Source organism: Microcebus murinus, chromosome 9, assembly GCF_040939455.1.
Source record: "Microcebus murinus isolate Inina chromosome 9, M.murinus_Inina_mat1.0, whole genome shotgun sequence".
In the NCBI taxonomy this organism is placed as follows: domain Eukaryota; kingdom Metazoa; phylum Chordata; class Mammalia; order Primates; family Cheirogaleidae; genus Microcebus; species Microcebus murinus.
In genome coordinates, this window is record NC_134112.1 from 11,027,597 (window position 1) to 11,046,188 (window position 18,592).

General features: G+C 39.3%; 1 protein-coding gene across 4 annotated transcripts in view; it reads right to left on the reverse strand.

The window, feature by feature from the left end:
* HECW1 (HECT, C2 and WW domain containing E3 ubiquitin protein ligase 1) overlaps window positions 1-18,592 on the reverse strand; it is a 405,077-nt gene that overhangs the window by 57,909 nt on the left and 328,576 nt on the right. For all 4 annotated transcript variants that reach the window (XM_020289912.2, XM_020289913.2, XM_076006287.1 and 1 more), the window contains 5 exons: window positions 12,193-12,327; window positions 5,803-5,908; window positions 4,885-4,981; window positions 2,662-2,745; window positions 1,992-2,101 (listed from right to left, as the gene is read on the reverse strand). In XM_020289912.2, the coding sequence (XP_020145501.2) occupies window positions 1,992-2,101; window positions 2,662-2,745; window positions 4,885-4,981; window positions 5,803-5,908; window positions 12,193-12,327 (532 nt within the window). The remainder of the gene's footprint in view (window positions 1-1,991; window positions 2,102-2,661; window positions 2,746-4,884; window positions 4,982-5,802; window positions 5,909-12,192; window positions 12,328-18,592) is intronic.

The following is an 18,592-nucleotide window of genomic DNA, read 5'->3' on the forward strand; positions in this document are numbered from 1 at the left end:
TGTAAGTGCGAGTAAAATTTTCTGTCCAGCAGATTACAGTGTATTTTATAACATTATAACTTTCACTCCTGTTGGTGCTACTGCTATCCACATGATCACTGCTGTACATTGCTTTCTAATAATTTCTGCTTTACAAAGTACTTTGGTGTAAACTTCCATGATTCACTATCTCTGTAGCACCCAGGTAGATTTGATAAAGGCCTAGGATAATGGGAATTATGAAATTTAAAATAAAAATATTTGGATTGCATAATCTAGGAATCTGTGGTCAAAGCTGGAGAGCAAAGAATTAACAAACTTTGACAAAATGAGTTGGAAGATTACTTGGATTCAAGGCATTAGTAATATGTCCATCAGAAAAGTTGATTCCTTTTAGAAAAGTTATCCACATAATTTTCATTTAGCAAATACCTCTTTATTCTCTCTTATTTTTTTTTTTATGTGCAATGTGACACCTTTCTCATATAATAATGTGACATTCATGCTCTACTACCAAAGGGGACCAAAGCACAGACACATTATGTCTGTGGACCAAAGCACAGAGTGGGGACCAAAGCACAGACACATTATCAGGCCGGGACAATCTCAACAACATGACAGAGTGTCATGCAGACCAACAGCTCCCCCAAATGGAAGGCTTTGTTCCCCCAAAGTCGGCCCACCTGTGAAGGCTGAGAATGTCGGATTGTGCTGTGGTTGGCTCTAACGGGGCTCCTGCTTCTCTTTTTCTTAGGCAATGGGATCTCATTTGCGTTTTATGTCAGAGGTAGGGGAGCATGTGCATTTCCTTAACAATGCCTTTGGTACACTCGTTTGGAGGAAGCGACAAGAAGGAGATACCATCTTAAAAACAGATTTTGACAACTAGCAAAACTACCTCTAAGAGATAATGAGAATGACACAACTTGGAGGAACTGCGCTAAAAGACATTCTAGTTTTGGAGACTGTGGCGGTACTGAATGGCACTAACTCTGAGTGAGGCATCCTTTCAGACAGACACGGCACATCACTAGGTTCTGTTTCTCTTCTAAATTTCCCCACTGGCTTCAGAAGCCCAGCCTGGACCCTGACCTTAGAGGTTGTGAGATAGGAAGTTCTGAGATTTGTCAACCTCTTTCACTTTTACAGTGAAACAATGGGAAAATGTGATAATGCAAGCTGACAATGTGACAATGCAAGCCAAATGAAAAGAGAAAAATTCTCCAGTATCTGGATCCAGTTTGGCGATGTGGATTTGATCTAAGCTCTTTATCTTGATGAATCCAAAAAATCTTTTTTTTTTTCATTCAACAGTCCAACATATATTCCCTCATTTGGAATGGAAAATACCTACCTACAGAGTTTTTATATCATAAGTTCATTCTCATACATAAGGAAAACTTAGGGGGAACAATTTCACATTATGTAAGAAAATTCTTTGGGATCTTTGTGGAGATTTAACAATGGTCCCTAGTAACCATGGTACCAAAATTGGTATGCGATAGAGTTCTGACTCATAAGGCAGAATGTTTCAGAAAGGGTGCTTCCCTTTGAAATGCTTGGAGATGGCCTATGGAATGCAACAGCAATTTGGAGCAAGGATGGAAAACTTTTCCTGTAAAGGACCAGATAGTAAATATTTTAGCTTTGCAGGCCCCATGGTTGCTATTACCCATCTACACTGCTGTAGTGTGAAAGCTGCCATGGAAAATACGTACATGAACAGGCATGGCTGGGTTCCATGGACACGGAAATTTGAATTTCATATCGTTCTCATGTGTCATGAAATATTGTGTTTAAGTTTTTTTTCAATCAGTAAAAAAGATAAGCCCCATTCTAGCTTTGAGGGCATTACGAAAACCAGCAGCAGTTTGTCAGCACCTGACACTGAGAATGCACTGCCAGTCAGGGACTTGGGAGGGACGAGGCAGGGAGGACACACACAGTCGCCCTGCATTCACTGCCACCCGGTGGCATCACACGTGGCCACTCGCGGGGACATCAGCAGTTACCTGGGGAGTTCTGAGGTGAGGAGCAGGGCGAACAGCGGGGAGAGAAGCTGTACCCAGGGTGGAAGGCAGCCTGCAGGGGGACGTAGGACATGATCTCTTCTTCAAAGAGACTGCAAATTAAAAGAAAATGTTAGTTCTCTGTCCCTGAGAAAGTGTTCACGAACTGCGGTAATAGCAGTTACAGTTCTCACCAAGGAACAAAAGCAATTAGATTTAAATGTAGTACAAAAAGATAAGCACATCATGCTTGCAATTTTTTTTTTTTTTGAGACAGGATTTCCTTCTGTCACCTGGGCTAGTGGTGTCATCACAGCTCACTGCGGCCTCAAACTCCTGGGCTCAAGTGATCCTCCTGCCTCAGCCTCCAATGCTGGGATCACAGGTGTGAGCCACCATGCACGACCTCAGTGTTTTTTTTAAACCCTGTTTCGTCATCAACAAAGTCCCCACCAAGTACTTTATGTTGCTCCTGCTACCTCAGTTGTAAATCTAAAGAGGGTGACAGACAGCAGGGACGGGGAGGGAGGGGTGACCCCACTTTGGTGGCAGCCACTAGAATCCTCCAGAATTAGCCGTGAGTGGTTCAGTCCAGGCCCCTTTCCGGGTGGCTGTGGTGGGGAGAACCACCCAAGGAAGCTTCTCCAGAACCGCTGCGGGCTCAGCCCCTTACCTCAGCAAAATGACCAGATCTGCGTCACAGGACAACTTTTCAAGCCCGTGGTTACCCTCGGTCCGAATGTAATGAATTTTCTCCCTAGAATCACAGGGGGAAAGAAAATAAAAATTACGCACCAACACAGAAGCTAAGGAACAGATCTTTTTCTGATCTCTGTCTTCTCTTCCCATACGGCTGAAGAGCAGAGTCCCCTGCGCAGAGTATTTCGGCGTGTTCTAAGCTCGCGCGGCAGGCTTGCAGGATGTGCCGCACGGGGCAGCTGTCCCCTATTACACAGTAGGGCTGAAAATCGTTTACTCCCCTTTGGAAATACATTCCATTCTTTTACACAGGGGATTGCTTTAAAAAAACTGGACTCTGGTGCCTTTGGTGACTTCAAATTCCTCCAAAAAGTGAGAAGCGAGCACAGTTATTAGTGGCAGAATCACTAACCTAAAGAACATTCGAGAGCAGCCGTGTGTCAGAAACTGTTCAGATAATGCACCTCCCCTGGAAATCCCTTGAAAATTCCCCGAAGTGGTTATGTGCTGTGAGACGGACCGGCCCATGAATAATGGCCCACAGGACACTATGGCACTGCTGTCTGCAGTGGCTCTGTAATGGCACTTGGACAGGCAATTCTTAAGAGCTGAACATAAATGAAAGTGACCATTACTCATGCTAAAGACCTTCCATTCCCTCTGAAAGTAATTTAGTGTTTTGATAGAAGACCGGGTTCTGAAGGGGGCACAGTGGACACGATGATGAGGGAGAGAAAGGCCTTGCTCTAAAGAGCTTACCGTACTGCAGGGAGAGAGGAGTCAATGACAGAAAACGAGAGAGCTCTGAAAATATCTTAGAGGTACAAAACGCATGCTACTAAAGCAAGACAAAAGAAATATTAAAGTCTGCCTGGATCACTGAATTTCTGCATTTGATCTGGGTCTTTAAAACAAGATGAGATGCCCTTCACGGAGAAGCCATTGCAGGACAGGCCAAGGCAGGAGAGCACCCGGCCTGTGTGGTGTGAGGTGCAGGTGGAAGACTCCGGAAGGAAAACCTTAGCACAGGATGGAGCGTTAGGTAAAGGCAGACTTGGGAGAACAGGGACGTTGTGCTTGGGCCATGGCACGGGGAAGAGAAAAGGAGGGCTGGAAGAGAGAATGTGAGGAGGTGAATGCTTAGATGTGGAGGTGAGGAAGAGGGAGGATGGTGGCTCTAATTTACAGAGTGAAAATACAGGGAAAAGAGGTGTCAGTGAGGGGGCTGGGAGAGGGGAAAGAGTAAGGAATGATCCATCTGGTGGGAATGGCAAAAATTAGAATGGCAAGGAGGTGACTTGAAGGTGTTAGGGATTCCCCAGGAAGTCAGAGTCGTACAGGTGTCATCCAGATTGGAGATGCCCCCTATGGGAAGGGAAGCCTTTAGCTGACCAGATTCTCACCTGCCTTGCTGAATCCTTTATACACACCCATATCTAAACATCTCAGCCATGGCCACGTTGTCACCCCCTTGTCAGAGATGAGAAGATTAGGGGACTGAATCACATGCCGTATCAAGAGTCCCTAAGTGCTGGAGCAAGAACTCAAACTCCAAGGGGGCTCGCTCCTAACCACCATGCACCTGCAGCTTTTGAAAGGTGGTTATCGAACTGAAGGGTAGAGATGTTTGAATATTTGGGGAGGAAGCAGGATTTAAGTACCGGGAACATTTTCTCTTTTTATTACTTAAGGTGGCTATTGCTTCAAGACGAAGTGATTCAGTGCTTCAGAGGTTCTTGTTCAAAAATGACCCTAATGAATAGCAGGATTTAAGTAGTTAGAGCATATATGATACTTTTTTGCTTGCTTGTTTATTTTTGAATATGAGCACTCAATATCTGGTTTATCAGTAAACAATTATATTCAAAATAAAAAATAATTTATGTGGCCCTTTACATACATATTTTTGAATAAATACTATTTGTTCCCTTTCTGTGCTTTCCTTCAAATCAATGGAAACCATTTCAGCATCACATAATAATATGCAACCTGATAATAAGACTATCTCAGACTGTGCCATTTCCCAGAACACTGGAACCCCTGAACCCTTTATTTTGAAGATTTGAGTTATTAATATAATTTAAATGCATGAGTAAAATGCACCATAAGCTTCCGCTCTCTCTGCACAGAGGTGTTTTCCTATCAGGAAAAATAGCTGGAAAGACCTGGAGTTCCAGGGGTGAGGCATGAGCCCTACCTGAGTGCGTGGTTTCTTGCCAAGCTTGGCTGACGCTCTTGCAGCATTTCAAAAATGTTTGGCTGGCGAAGAAATGCCACAATCTTGTCATTATATGCTGAAACAGACAAAAGCACAGGGTTGTGGTTGAGTCCCAGAGATAATTTCTCTGATGATTGGAAAATGGCCGCTTGATACAGGGATTAACGTAGGAGTTTGAAGGGCAGGCAGTGTACTCATCAAAAACATGTAAGCTCTTGAGGGATTTTAAAAGTGTGACATAATAGCATTATGATTTTTAAAAGATCAAACTAAGAGTGAACCAGATCTGAGTTAATCACCCTTAGTAGTTCAAGAACTCTGCCGGGTGTTAATGCACGTCTGTGTGAACAGGTGAAGCAGACTACAATAGCTCACCCTTGACAGAGTTCTCTCTTCCTTCTACCTTTCCCGGGTCATCTTGCCACAGTTAGGGTGAAAGATTCTTTATGAATTCAAAGACATCCATGCATCGATTTCCCAGAAGGGATAATGGAAATGCCCCAATCCATCCAGACTCTCTCCCCTCATTCCCCTCCATACAAGTGGCATGTGTTTTGGAAAGAGGTAGCAGAGGTTAGGGGTGAGGGCTGTGCAAACATTTCCCATAGACACACGGACAGAAAGGTGTACATTAAATACTGTATTGAGCAGCAATAAAATCCACCACTTCATTTAAACTATGCTGTTCTGGATGGAGTTAACAAGTCAATGAGTGGAATAAAAGAAGGGGCGAGGGCTCGTGAGACAGTAGGGAAGAGAGAAGTGAGGAGGAAGGGAAGTGGGGTAAATAGACCATGCCATAAAGAAGGGAAAGAAAACACAGAATCTTGAATATTAAAGGAGTCAAGATAAAAAAAAAAAAAGGCTAAGTATCAGGTAGCCGTGAGTGATACATACCCAGTGGCAAGGACTCATGTTGATGTTGGCTCCGAATAGCAGCTACTAGGCTGTGTCCTGGCCTGGCCAGTAAAGAGGCTCCTCTGTTTCTAGAGACTTCTGAAGCCTAATTTTGAAATAAAAGTGTAAGCATTGGAAATCTGTCATCAATTTCAGATGGTCTTTTGATACCAATTTTTCAACATAAGGGACAAAAGATCGTGGCGTGACCTAAGTTAAAAAAAGAAGTAATACATCTGTACCCTTCAAAATGATGGAAAATAAGAAAGTTTTAAAAAGTGACTAAGGAGTGGTTGATGTTGTTATGGTTTTTTGAAAAGTGATTGTGCCAAATGTCATGAGTGTTCATTAAATTAATACACAGAATAGCCTAAGACACATTTCTTGTCCTGAACATGCTAACGAGAGATAAATTCTAGATAAACGTTATCAGTAAGCTAGGCTTATAACACTCCTTTCTGAGAGGCAGTGTTGAACTTCAGTAGTGAACGTGGAATGGACTTGTTCTCTTAGACAGTATTGATTACACTCGGGGCCAGTCTCTATTGAGTGCCTTTTATTCCATTCACTGCGCTGGCTTCTCTTCATGTAGTATCTTGTATCCTAACAAATTCTGCAAGATAAGTATTATTAGCCTCAATTTACAAAATAGGGAATCTGATGATCTGAGAAAAATAAGTTTTCCCCAAATTTTCAACTGTTAAGAGAGAGGACCAGGATTCTAACTATAATACTACTTGACTGTAAACCCCTTGTTTACTCTTCCCATGCTACCAACCTGCTTCTAATATCTTGGTTTTGGTTGAGCATTTTGACAAAACTTCATGGGATAAATAACGAGAGAGAGAGAGAGAGAGAGAGAGAGAGAGAGAGAGAGAGAGAGAGAGAGAGAGAGAGAGAGAGAGAGAAGAGTCCCTGGTGGCCTGCCTTCCCCCAGACATTCTCTTATGATTGGGTAAAACCCAGTTTGCAATAGTGTCTACTTTTAGGATTTCTTTTTCTTTTGATGTTGATAGCTTTAATCATAATTGTAAATGTGAAAACTCCAAACATTTAGCTCTCCAGACAAAACAAAATAGATATCCTCAGAAAATAGTTTTCGGTACTGGTAAACAATCTTCTCTTCAGCATTGCAATTTGGAAATGTACACTGGTGGGTTTTCTTAAAGCTGTGATTGAAAATTGCATGCTTTACACTGCATTGGGGTTAATAAATCAGCTAATGCTTTCTCTGAAAATGCTGGAGACTTGATGATAAAAAAAATTAGCAAGTTCATAGGAAAAACCCAAAGGATGAATTTACATTTATCTCTAGATTTCTTTTGTATTCTAAAAATAGATCATTAACAAAGTTTTTAGAATTATAGTAAGGAAACAAAAAAAAAAAGATGTTTGTTCAATGTTTTTATAATAATGAAAAGTGGACAACAAAGTATCCAAGAAACCCTTGAGTTAAATGATGGTAGATCCACATGACAAAAGATGATGGAAGAATTTTAATGACATGGGAGTTGTCTACAAGGTACTGGAATGGTAACATAGGACACAAACCATAGACAGCACAATCCAGTTTTTTACTTTCATGTGTACCACTGTCTCCAGATGGGAAATTATGCTTTTCCATCTGTGTCTGTGTTTCCTACACTCATTCCATGTTGTTAATACAGTCATGCACCACGTAACAATGTTTTGGTCAACAACGGACTGCATATAAGGTGGTGGTCCTGTAAGATTCTAACAGAGCTGAAAAATTCCTATTAACTAGTGATGTCGTAGCTGTTGTAACACTGTAGTGCTTTTGCTTTTTGTTTTAAAAAAATAATAAATTTAGTGTAGCCTAAGTGTCCAGTGTTTCTGAAGTCTGCAGCAGCGTACAGTAATGTCCTAGGCTTCACATTCACTCACCACTCCCTGACTCACCCAGAGCAACTTCCACCTGTAAGTGCCCTATATAGGTGGGCCATTTGTTTATCTTTTATACCTTCTTGTTACTGTAACTTTTTGTCATCAGAGCCAATGAAGTGACTTTTGCCACCAAAGAAGCTCACTCCAAAGAATGACTAAGAGTGACTTCTGCTTCTAAAGTGGGAAGTTTCTCTTCCCTGCAGACACTTACCCTTTCCTGAGGCAATCATGTTAAGTGTTTTTGTGTGTACCTTCCAGAATGTTCTATGACCAATGATTTTCTAATGTGACCAAGGTAAGGTGGTAAAAGAAAGAAAAATATGTGCTCTGCTTATCCTTTCTTATTAATGTTAATTATATTACTAATTGCAGTATAAACAAGGCAAATTTGTTAACCTTTAGTGATTTCCATACTGATAGGGAGATGGGAGCCAATATTCATAGCCTATATACTCTTTCTGTTTATGTCCAATTTCATTTGGATATTAGGAGAAGAGGTAAGTCCTACTTTGTTGGCACTTGAATATACTGCAGACAGATGTGTCACTGCATTAAAATGCAAGTCAAAATGTCAAATAAAGATCTCTTTATGTATAAATCCTATAACATGGCATTCCGGAATCTGCCTGAAAAATTTCCAGGTGAGGTAAAAGATAATCCAAAAGATGTTTAAAAATATCTCTATTTATAATCTATTATTGGGTTTTGAGGGGGAATTTTACCATTTAAGATCCTTAATATAGAAACTCATTTTAATTTTGTCCTTAAGCACAATTTATAAAAAAAATCAACTGCTAAACAAGAGAATGGCTTATATAGGTGTACAGAAAACATCACTATCTAAAGTTGTGGTCTAAGAAACATCTATAGCTAGTTCCCCATTGTCTGCAATATATGACACAGAGAAACAATGGATTACGGAATAATCCGTCAGTTATTCCTGAGTCTCATATTTCCCTCTGTTTAACTGCAATTTCTAATCAGAAATCCTGCTGCTCTTACACTCACTGTCAATTTGTCTAAAGACAAACCTGCCGTCTTCCCGACCTGTCTTTCCTGCTGCCCTTCCCTGTGTGTTGTCCACGGGGCTGTGACTCTTAGTCACATGGTCCTGAAGACTTGGAATCAAGCCTCACAGAGAATCACGGGGCTGGGACAGACACTGGGGTCATCTGTTTGCAGATGCAGAAACTGGGGTCCCCAGCCGGGGAGGAGTGCGGGGTGGCACATAGCTCCCCACGCCCTGCCGACTGCAGGCCTGGCCACGCTTTGCTCCACACTGCCCGACGCCCCAGCCCTCTTCCCACAGGCTGTCCTTGTTTGCTGTCTCTTTGCCACCCTACTGGAGGCCTTATCCCCTTCCCTGTGGACTGGGGCCGTGGTCCCCAACAGGCTCTCTCTCAAATTGCCCTTTGCCGCAGTCTTACTTCTTCTCTTCTCCGCCTTCAACATCTTCTTTTTAAAATACTAGTTTACACTGCCTGTGAATTAGGAAATCTGAGCCGTGGTTCCGAACTCCCTCCATGGCGTGAGTTCTTGATATTTCAGTTTACTGGACTGTAAAATACGGTTCCCGACTACAGTGGCACTCTCATCTGGGGGTGTGTGGAAATGCTTGGGGGCATTTTGTTTTGTTTTTGTTGTCGTAATGAACTAGTGAGGCGGGGACACTCCTGACATGCAATGGATGGGAACAGGACAAAAAGATCCTGCGACATTACAGTACAATTCTACACATCAGAGAATTATCCCGCCCTGAATGCCAGCAGTCTTTCTCTGTTGGGAAACAATGGGTGAGATGACCTCTAAAACCCACTTTTTACATAAAAATCATCATACTACTTTCCTCAAATTCATTTAATGGGCCCTAAAAAAAGTTCCAACTCTTCCACGTAGCATTCAAAGTTTTCCAAAAACCAAGACACAGCAAGTGGGCACCTGCTACTCTCTCTGGCTGCGCTGAACTCTGCACCGTCTCCCCACGGACCTGCCTGGGTCCCACCTGCACCTGCGCCCTGAGGCTGCCCTCCCCTCCTTCTTTCCAGCTAGATTCTACCAGTTTGCACGTTCTGGGTCAGGTACCTTATTTTAAAAGATAATTTTCCTTGGCCTCTTTTGAACTTCTGTGGCATTTGTTCTAACATCTCTCTTGGCACTCAATCGTATTCTGATTTCTCTTGCTATTTAACTCTGTATTTATTTTTGACCTGGTTTCAAAAACATAATACAAACTTTTCCAAGGCAGAGATTGCCTCATACTTATTTGCATTCCATAGTGCTCAAAGCCAGCCATGCACTTGGTCAATGTTTGTTGAGCAAAATCATATCACAGCAAACATTCAACATTTCCCACTGCCTGCTCTCTGTTTTTTATACCAGAGTCCCTCCTGTCTCCTCATCCCTAGGCTGTGGGCTCTCGCAGCAGGAAGACCCAGATATTTGTTTTCTCAGAAGCTGAGCCTTTGTTTTTTCTGGTGGCTGCCTCTGGACCAGATATTCTCTGCTTTTCAGCCTCTCTTAATATGTTTCCTCGGTTTCCTCTTATGATAGTCCAAAGCTACTGGAAGAGAGAGGATGGGCAGAGGGATGGCAGAGGTTTGAAAGTCAGCGGGAATGGATGCGTTAGGAAGCAGGCAGATGACTGGTGTAGATTAATGCCCCTTCATCCGTATGTGTTAGAGTCTTTCAGCTAGTTCCTGGCTGATGCAGGTGGCACTTTGCCATGAATGTTGACATTAAATGAGCTGTATCTGGGCTATCCAATCACATCAAACACATGCTTTAAAATAGGTAATGCACGTGGTACCCATGACCTCAATCTTGTTCTTTCAATTAGAAAGCTTTTTAATATTTTTATTTTCAGGTTGACTTCTTATAATTGTAAGAACTCTATATCTTTAGGGAATTTGTCTTACATTGGGTAATGGATGTTTTTGTTTTATGGACAGCAAATCTGTCTGCAGTACTCAGCTTCTTTATCATGTGTAGTTACCCTATGTTAATACTAAAATTGTCTTAATACTATTGAAGAGCTTAGACATTTAAAATGGCATAATTCAAACTGATGAAAGTACCACCAGGGAGGTATGGATGTTGAGTCGGGGAGTTGGGATGCTGCTTTCTGTAGTCTGTGAACGTGTCTGCATCTAGAAGGCCCTGACACCCACATAATGCTCCCTCTCTGCCTGGTCACCCACATTTCATGTATATGCAGAAAGAAAGATTTAACATGCTTTCAGCAGTATCCTGAAACAATGATACCTAAATTTATTTTATCACACTGGCATTAAGCCACGTGTGCCCTGGGTTGGAGACAGTTACGTCTCTCAGAGTATACAGAGGACTATTCCTGAAAAAGTGGTAAATGACTGGTGCTCGTACGCCAACAACGGGCTCTTCCCTTGAGACTCATGTTTGCTGTCTGGAAAAGATGGCTGCCAGGTGGTTCATTGTCTTCCCAGTCTTCTGAAATGTCCACTGTGGCTCTTCTTGGGGGATCACACATATATGTTCCTTTCCTTCCTATATCATTGGATTTTTTTTTAACCTCCTTTTAATCCAATGTACAAGCTGTTTTATAGGAAATGGTTCTCAGAGGCCATGTCTCTTGAGATCCTGGTAGTTTCTATGAAAAGAAGGCACAGGTACTTGGGAAATGTCAGTCAGGACATAAAAAAGGATTTTGCTCATAATGCTGTCAGGAACTAATTAGAAGTAGAAAAAAGCTATGCTTTGAGTTTTGGCGTGAGAAAAAAAGACAGGAAAGGGTATGGGATATAGAGATAGTAATTCAGAAGGGCGATGAGAGTGACAGCCTTCATTCTAACTGTGAAGGGCTGCCATCTTTCTCACGAAAGAAGACATAAAGCCAGGGAAGAGCACAAGGCAGGAAGGGAACAGAATATTCGTGTGGCTTGGTTAATTTCCCCCAGTTTCTAGTCCAGGAGTACTTTACTGAATTCTTCTCCAGGATCTTGTGGAGAAGTAGAAGTATAAAGTCAGTCATACACTGTGTAGCAGTTCCACGGTCTGTCTTTCTTTTTTTTTTTTAATAGGAATTTAGGGCAGTACTTATTAATAGTTTGGGATTTTGGTGAGAGCAGGTCCACTATTATAAATAGCCTGCTCTCTCTTGTCTGGAAGTTCCATGGTCTTTCAAGTATTCACATGTGACTGGCAGGCCTTGGAAACCACAGGTCAAGCCACAAGTGTAGGGATCACCTGTCACTGAACATCTGTCTTTAAACTAGACCGATTTTCAGTGGTGGTGATCGCGCTGGACAAAAGTGAAGGCAAAAAGGAAGGTCAACCGAAGACAAGTCGAGGAGTTAAGTGCCGTCATTCGTTCTCCTACAGAGCAGCACACATATGGCTTAGTCTCTTCCGGAGCAGGCGACCCTTGACCCCGGGCACCCCCAACCCCCCCGGGAGGAGGCCGGGACTGTGCACCTGCGAGCAGCGGGGGGGGGGGGGGGGGGGGGTTACCTCGCCTGCGCTGTAGCTGCGGAGCCGCTGGAGGTGCTGCCGGTGAGTCAGGTGGTTGGGAAGACGACCGTTCTGAAGAGGGATTCGGGGGTCAATGAAAGTGGTAGCTCGACTGTTGTGGTCCACGAAAAAAGACTGCAGACAGACCAGGGAAAGAAAGCACCCCGTGTGAGCATGGGCAGCACGGAGGGACTAACATACGGGACGGCCGCGTCAGGGTTATTCCTGCCCAGCGTCCCCGACCCCCAAGCCCTCCTTTTCCAATCTACTCAAAAGTCGTCCGGCTCCATGGGGCACAGGGACACTGCGCCTCTGTTTGCTCTGCAGCCGAATGAAGCAGTATCAGTCACTGATAAACATTTACACTGTTTGTGGAGTTTACAGAGTAGGGGTCGTAATACTTCATTCAACATGGAAAGTAAGAGAAATAGAGCCTCTGATGGATAAATCACCAAATAAATAATTTTGGTGATTTTTCCCCCCCCAGTCTTGTCTTATACAAATACATACATATTTTCTCCACATCAGGATCTACAATTCTGTTATGGAATTTTTCACTTATTTTATAAGCATTTCCCTAAGTTATTAAATACTCTTTTTTTTTTTTTTTGAGACAGAGTCTCACTTTGTTGCCCAGCCTAGCTCACAGCAACCTCAAACTCCTGGGCTCAAGCAATCCTTCTGCCTCAGCCTCCCAAGTAGCTGGGACTACAGGCATGCGCCACCATGCTCGGCTGATTTTTTTCTATATATATTAGTTGGCCAATTAATTTCTTTCTATTTATAGTAGAGACGGGGTCTCGCTCTTGCTCAGGCTGGTTTTGAACTCCTGACCTTGAGCAATCCTCCCGCCTCGGCCTCCCAGAGTGCTAGGATTATAGGCGTGAGCCACGGCGCCCGACCTTAAATACTCTTCTAACAGAGAATTTTGATGAGTGTATGATATTAAGTTTCATGGATATGTAATAAATAATTAATAAAGCAATAATTTCAGTAGCCTTCATTGCTGGACATTTGACTTTCTTATTGTTTTAAAATAATGCTTCAATAAACACTCTTGTACATAAATCCTTGAGCCATGTCTGATTACTGAGATGTCCACTGTGGCATGTGTCCATTGTATATGTTTCAATATATGGCAAAAGTTGTTCTTTAAATCTAAAATTACTTCACATAAAAGCAATAGTTATTACTTTTTCCCCAAAACCTTTGTATTATAGAACAGTCGTTCAATTACTCTCTTTTGAACAAAGGTAACATTCAGTGAAGACATATTAGCCTTACATGACCTCAATCAATGCTAATTTTAGATATTTTTAGATTCACTTGAGAGAAGCAGTCAAATAAATTTTATACAGTTTTAGAAATTATTCCTAGGAGCTAGGAACTTATAATTTCAAGTATCAGATGCCATTGTAAATAAGCCTTTTAAAGCGCTCTATAAAAAGTCATACGGTGGTTTCACTACTGAGATAAAAAATATCCACCCTCAGGATAAAAGTAAGCAACAACTCTCCTAAATACCATGTGAATCAGTATTTGCGGCTTGTGGTGAAATTACCCCAGGTAGCATCCCACACAGATTCAAAACGGGCTCTGTCCACCTGGAAGAGAAGACGATGTACCCTGAAAACTGAAACTTTCAGATAACTGAAAAAGCGACACCAGTGATGTCGAAAATACGAGTACGGAATCTGAGTAAGACTGAAATGTGAGTGGAAAAAACCCCTAAATTTATCAACAGATTTGTTTAAGATTTTCAATACGCAAGTATAAGCTAAATGAATTAATATTAAAAGTAGATTTTTTATTATTCAAATACATGCCTAGAGGTTTATAAATGAATTATGTCGCTTATATTTGAGCATATATGGTGATTTTTTTTAGTACAAATCCCTATAAGTTGAATTAATTACTGGGTTAAAAGAAAAATATATGTGATTATTGATCCATATTAACATGCTACCTTCATGACAGTTGTGCAGATTTCCCATAATACCATTAGTCCATGAATCCGCCTCTGTGTAATGCTATCGCAAATGCTGAGTAATTTTGAAAGAACTCTTAGAATTGTTAAATGGTAAAAATGTTAAATGTTTATTTTTAATTTCCCATGGAATTTACAAGAGGAAAACATTTTCTCATGGGCTTATTGGTCAATTTTTTTCTTAGAGTATTGTCCACTAGGTCTGCTCCTTTTTTCATTATTGTTGTTGTTGGGATGTTAAGGTTTTCTTATTTATTTATACATGTGCTTAGTTACACATCTGCCTTTAAATCTGCTTTTGCCTTTTGTTTTCTTTATTTTCTAATACATAGAATTTTTAATATTCCTGTGTATTTAAATCTCTTAATCATTTCTCTCTAGAGGTCAGTTAAATGTTTATATTTTTCTAGCTTTATTTTTGGTGAATTAATTGTTAACATTAAATCTTTAATCTTTCTGAAAATTTTTTTGGTGTAACATGAAGTTGTAGTTTGATATTTTTCTGAAAGAGCCCATTTTTCCAAATCATCCGTTCTCTATTTTATTACCTACAAATGTCTTATAAATACTACTGTCTATTTTAGGAATATTTTATCTGTCCCAGTGGTCTGTGGGCTTTTCACTGGTATAACACTATTCCAATTACTAATGTCTGTAGGGCACGTTTCCTCTTTATATTTTCCATGATTTCCTCAGGTATTCTTGTCTGCTCGCTTTTATTTTTACAGATGGACTGATCTTAATTTTATTACGTTCCAAAATAGTTCTACTGGGATTTTTGTTTGGAATCACCTTAAGACTATAAGTGATTATAGAGACAATTCGTTCTTTATGATAGTCAGTGTACCTGTTTCTCATTTCTGAACATGTCTATTAAAGACTTTTTTCCTTAGTAAAGTTTTATAATTGTCTTCCTGAAAGACACATATTTCTGGTTTAAGATGGTTTACAGGTATTTAATATTGTTTATTGCTCTTCTGAGTGCTTATTTCCCATAATATTTTATAACCCATCATTGCTGGTACCTAGGAGAGCTATTTTTGTATTTATTTTTTGTCTTCTCATTATATTAAAGGCTTCTACCAAATAAACTACTCTTTTAAGTATATTCTCTTTGATTTTTATTTGCAAATAATGTTAATTTTGTCTCCTTCTTTACAAGGGCTTTTTTCTTTTTGCCTCCTTTTCTGTAATATTGGTAAGAACTCCTAGGACAATGTTAAATAAGAAGTGGCATTCTAAATCTTTTTTTGTACTTGATTTTGATGGGAAAACTGCTATGGTTCAATTGTGAAATATGATATTATTCATTGTTTTAAGAGAGCCTTTAATTAGGTCATGAAAAACATAATTATATTCCTACTTTACGAGGAGTACCTGTTTGTTTTTAAAATATAAACTTGAATTTAATTTTTATCAAGTACTTCTCTAGCATTTCTTAAAAGCATCAACTGAAATTCCTTAATGTTTTATGTACTATTGGTTAAAATACTAGTGATAACAGATTTACCAGTAGTAAATCTGCATCTTTGGGAGAAAATCTATTGAATTGTGGTGGGTCATTCTTTTAATATATTTTTCCAATTTAACACTTCATTTTTTAATAGGAGCTTTTTGGAATGCAAGTGAGTTTTGCCTACAATTTTAAAATATTCCAAATCCCTTATATTTTATTTATACTTGTGTGTGTATATTTAGTGCTACACAAGTTTCTCACATGTATAGGTTCTTATATTCACCATCACAGTGAAGATACAGAAAAGTTTCATTAACCCAAGAATCCTTCACATTGCCCTTGTGTAATCACATTCACTTCCCTCCCACCCCCTTCCCACCCCTAATTCCTGGATAAACACTAATCTGTTCTCCATTCCTATAATTTTGTCATTTTAAGAATCATATAAATGGAATCATACAATGTGTAATCTCTCGGTGGGACTGGCTTTCCCACTCAGCATAATTCCTTGAGATTCATACAAGTTATTGCATTCACCCTTTTTTATTGCTTTGTAATATTCCATGGTATGGATGTATCAGTTTGTATTAGCAGTTTTTACTTTTTTCCTGGTTTTATTAGCAAAGTTATTATTGCTTCATAAAATAAACCATGCAGTTTCCATTTTTTCCTACTTCTGGAGCACATCATAAAGCTATCTGGGACTGGGCAACTATATTTATTGATGCATTTTTCAATTTATTCCATGACTACAGGTCTATTCAATTTTTAATTTTTTCCAAGTCAATTTTTTAAAAATAATTAAGACACTTTATTTTTGTTATTATATCTCTCAAGTCTCTCTTCTTTCTTTTTTCTTTTCCTTTCTTTCTCTCTCTTCTTTCTTTCTACCTCAAACTCCTGGGCTCAAGCAATCCTGCTGCTTCAGCCTCCCAAATAGCTGGGACTACAGGCATGTGCCACCATGCCTGGCTAATTTTTTTTCTATATATATATTAGTTGGCTAATTAATTTCTTTCTATTTATAGTAGAGACGGGGTCTCGCTCTTGCTCAGGCTGGTTTTGACCTCCTGACCTCGAGCAATCCGTTCACCTCGGCCTCCCAGAGTGTCTCAAGTCTCTCTCAAAAACAAATTTGCTTTGTTGGTAGAGATGGGGGTCTTGCTATGTTGCCAAGGCTAGTCTTGAACTCCTGGCCTCAAGCAATCCTCCCACCTTGGCCTCCCGAAGTGCTGGGATGTGCATGGGTCACCACGTCCAGCCTCCAAGTCAATTTGTAAAATCATTGATATATTTTTTAAAAGTTATCCATTTCTTCCAGATTTTCCATTGATTAATTTCTTACTCTTTTAAAACAACTCTTAAATTATTTCTTATGATTTTTTAATTCATACATTTTTGAGTTTTGAATGATTTCCAATAAATTTTGAAATAAATTTCTGCTATAATTGTTGCATTTTTATCTTTTCTCTAAGTTCTTGATTTGTAAGCTTTTTCTTGTTTCATACTAAAAACATATAATGCTACTAAATCTTTAAGTATATCCTTTCCATATTTTTATTAAGTCTTGCTCACATGTATTTTCAATAATTTATTAATGGTTTCTAAGTCTTTATTTTAAATCCAATAGTCACCTGAAACATTGTTTTGAATCTCTAATTGGCAAAATTTTAGTCTTTATCGTCGTGCTTAAATTTGTTATTTAAAATTTAGCTTTATTGCTTTGTGGCCTTAGGATGCCACCTGTTTATTTTCTGCTTTTATATTTTCTTTGTGGCATTGAATGTTAACCACTTAGGCTCTTGAAAAAAATTGTAAGTTCTATTTTACTGGACTTTTTTTTCCTTTTTATTATGGCTAATATATACATAACATAAAAATTATCATTTTAACCATTTTTAAATGTACAGTTCCATAGCATTAAGTAAATTCTTGTCATGCAAGCATCACCACTGTCTATCTCCAGAAGTTCTTCTTCCCAAACTGAAACTGCATCCATTAAACAGTAACTCCTTCCTCCTTCCTCCTCCAAGCCTCTGGTAGCTTCTGTTCTACTTTCTAACTATAAATTTGACTATTCTAGGTACCTCATATAAATGGAATCATATAATTCTTGTTCTTTTGTGTTTGGCTTTTTTCACGTAGAATAATGTCTTCAAGGTTCATCCACATTGTAGCCTGTTTCAGAATTTCTTTCCTTTTTAAGGCTGAATAACATTTCATTGTATTATATACTACATTTTGTTTATCTGCTCAGGTAAGCTCTATTTTTAACAAAAGAATTAATGTTTCATTAACACAAAATTATATTATTCAAATCCTGACTTATTTTGCTTATTAAATCTGTCAATTTGATGGATATGAAGCAGCTTCCTATGACTATATTTCTTTCATTTCCTTTTATATTTTTCCTTGATTTTTCTTTTATATTATAATATAGGTAATATAATAGGTATTATTTGACTCATAGGTATATAAATATTATATCTTTATTTTAATTGTGCCATTGATTAATATAAAATCTTTCTTGACCCCATTTAATGATTGTGGATTTGACTTCTCCTTTGTATTATATTAATACACTACCACTGTTTTTTTTTGTATTGTCCTCATATTAATTTTTATTCTTTTAATTTTAAACTTGCTGAATCATTTCTTAGGCATGTCTTTTTATAAGCCGGATCTATTTGTTACCAAATCTGAAGGTGTTTTCTTTTTGGTACGTGAGTTTATCCTGTTTCTACTGATTGCCATAACTATTATGCTTGGCTTTATTTTTGTTATCTTATTGTTATTATTTCCATTTTCTTTGTGATTTTTTTTGTGTTTTGCAATATAAACTCTATTTTGTTTGATTTTATCTTTTGAAGGAATTTGGAAAAGAAAAATCTTGTTTTAAACGGTATAAGCAGTTGTCTTTTAAGTTTGTCAGATAACTATATTTAGCATTTGTTTTT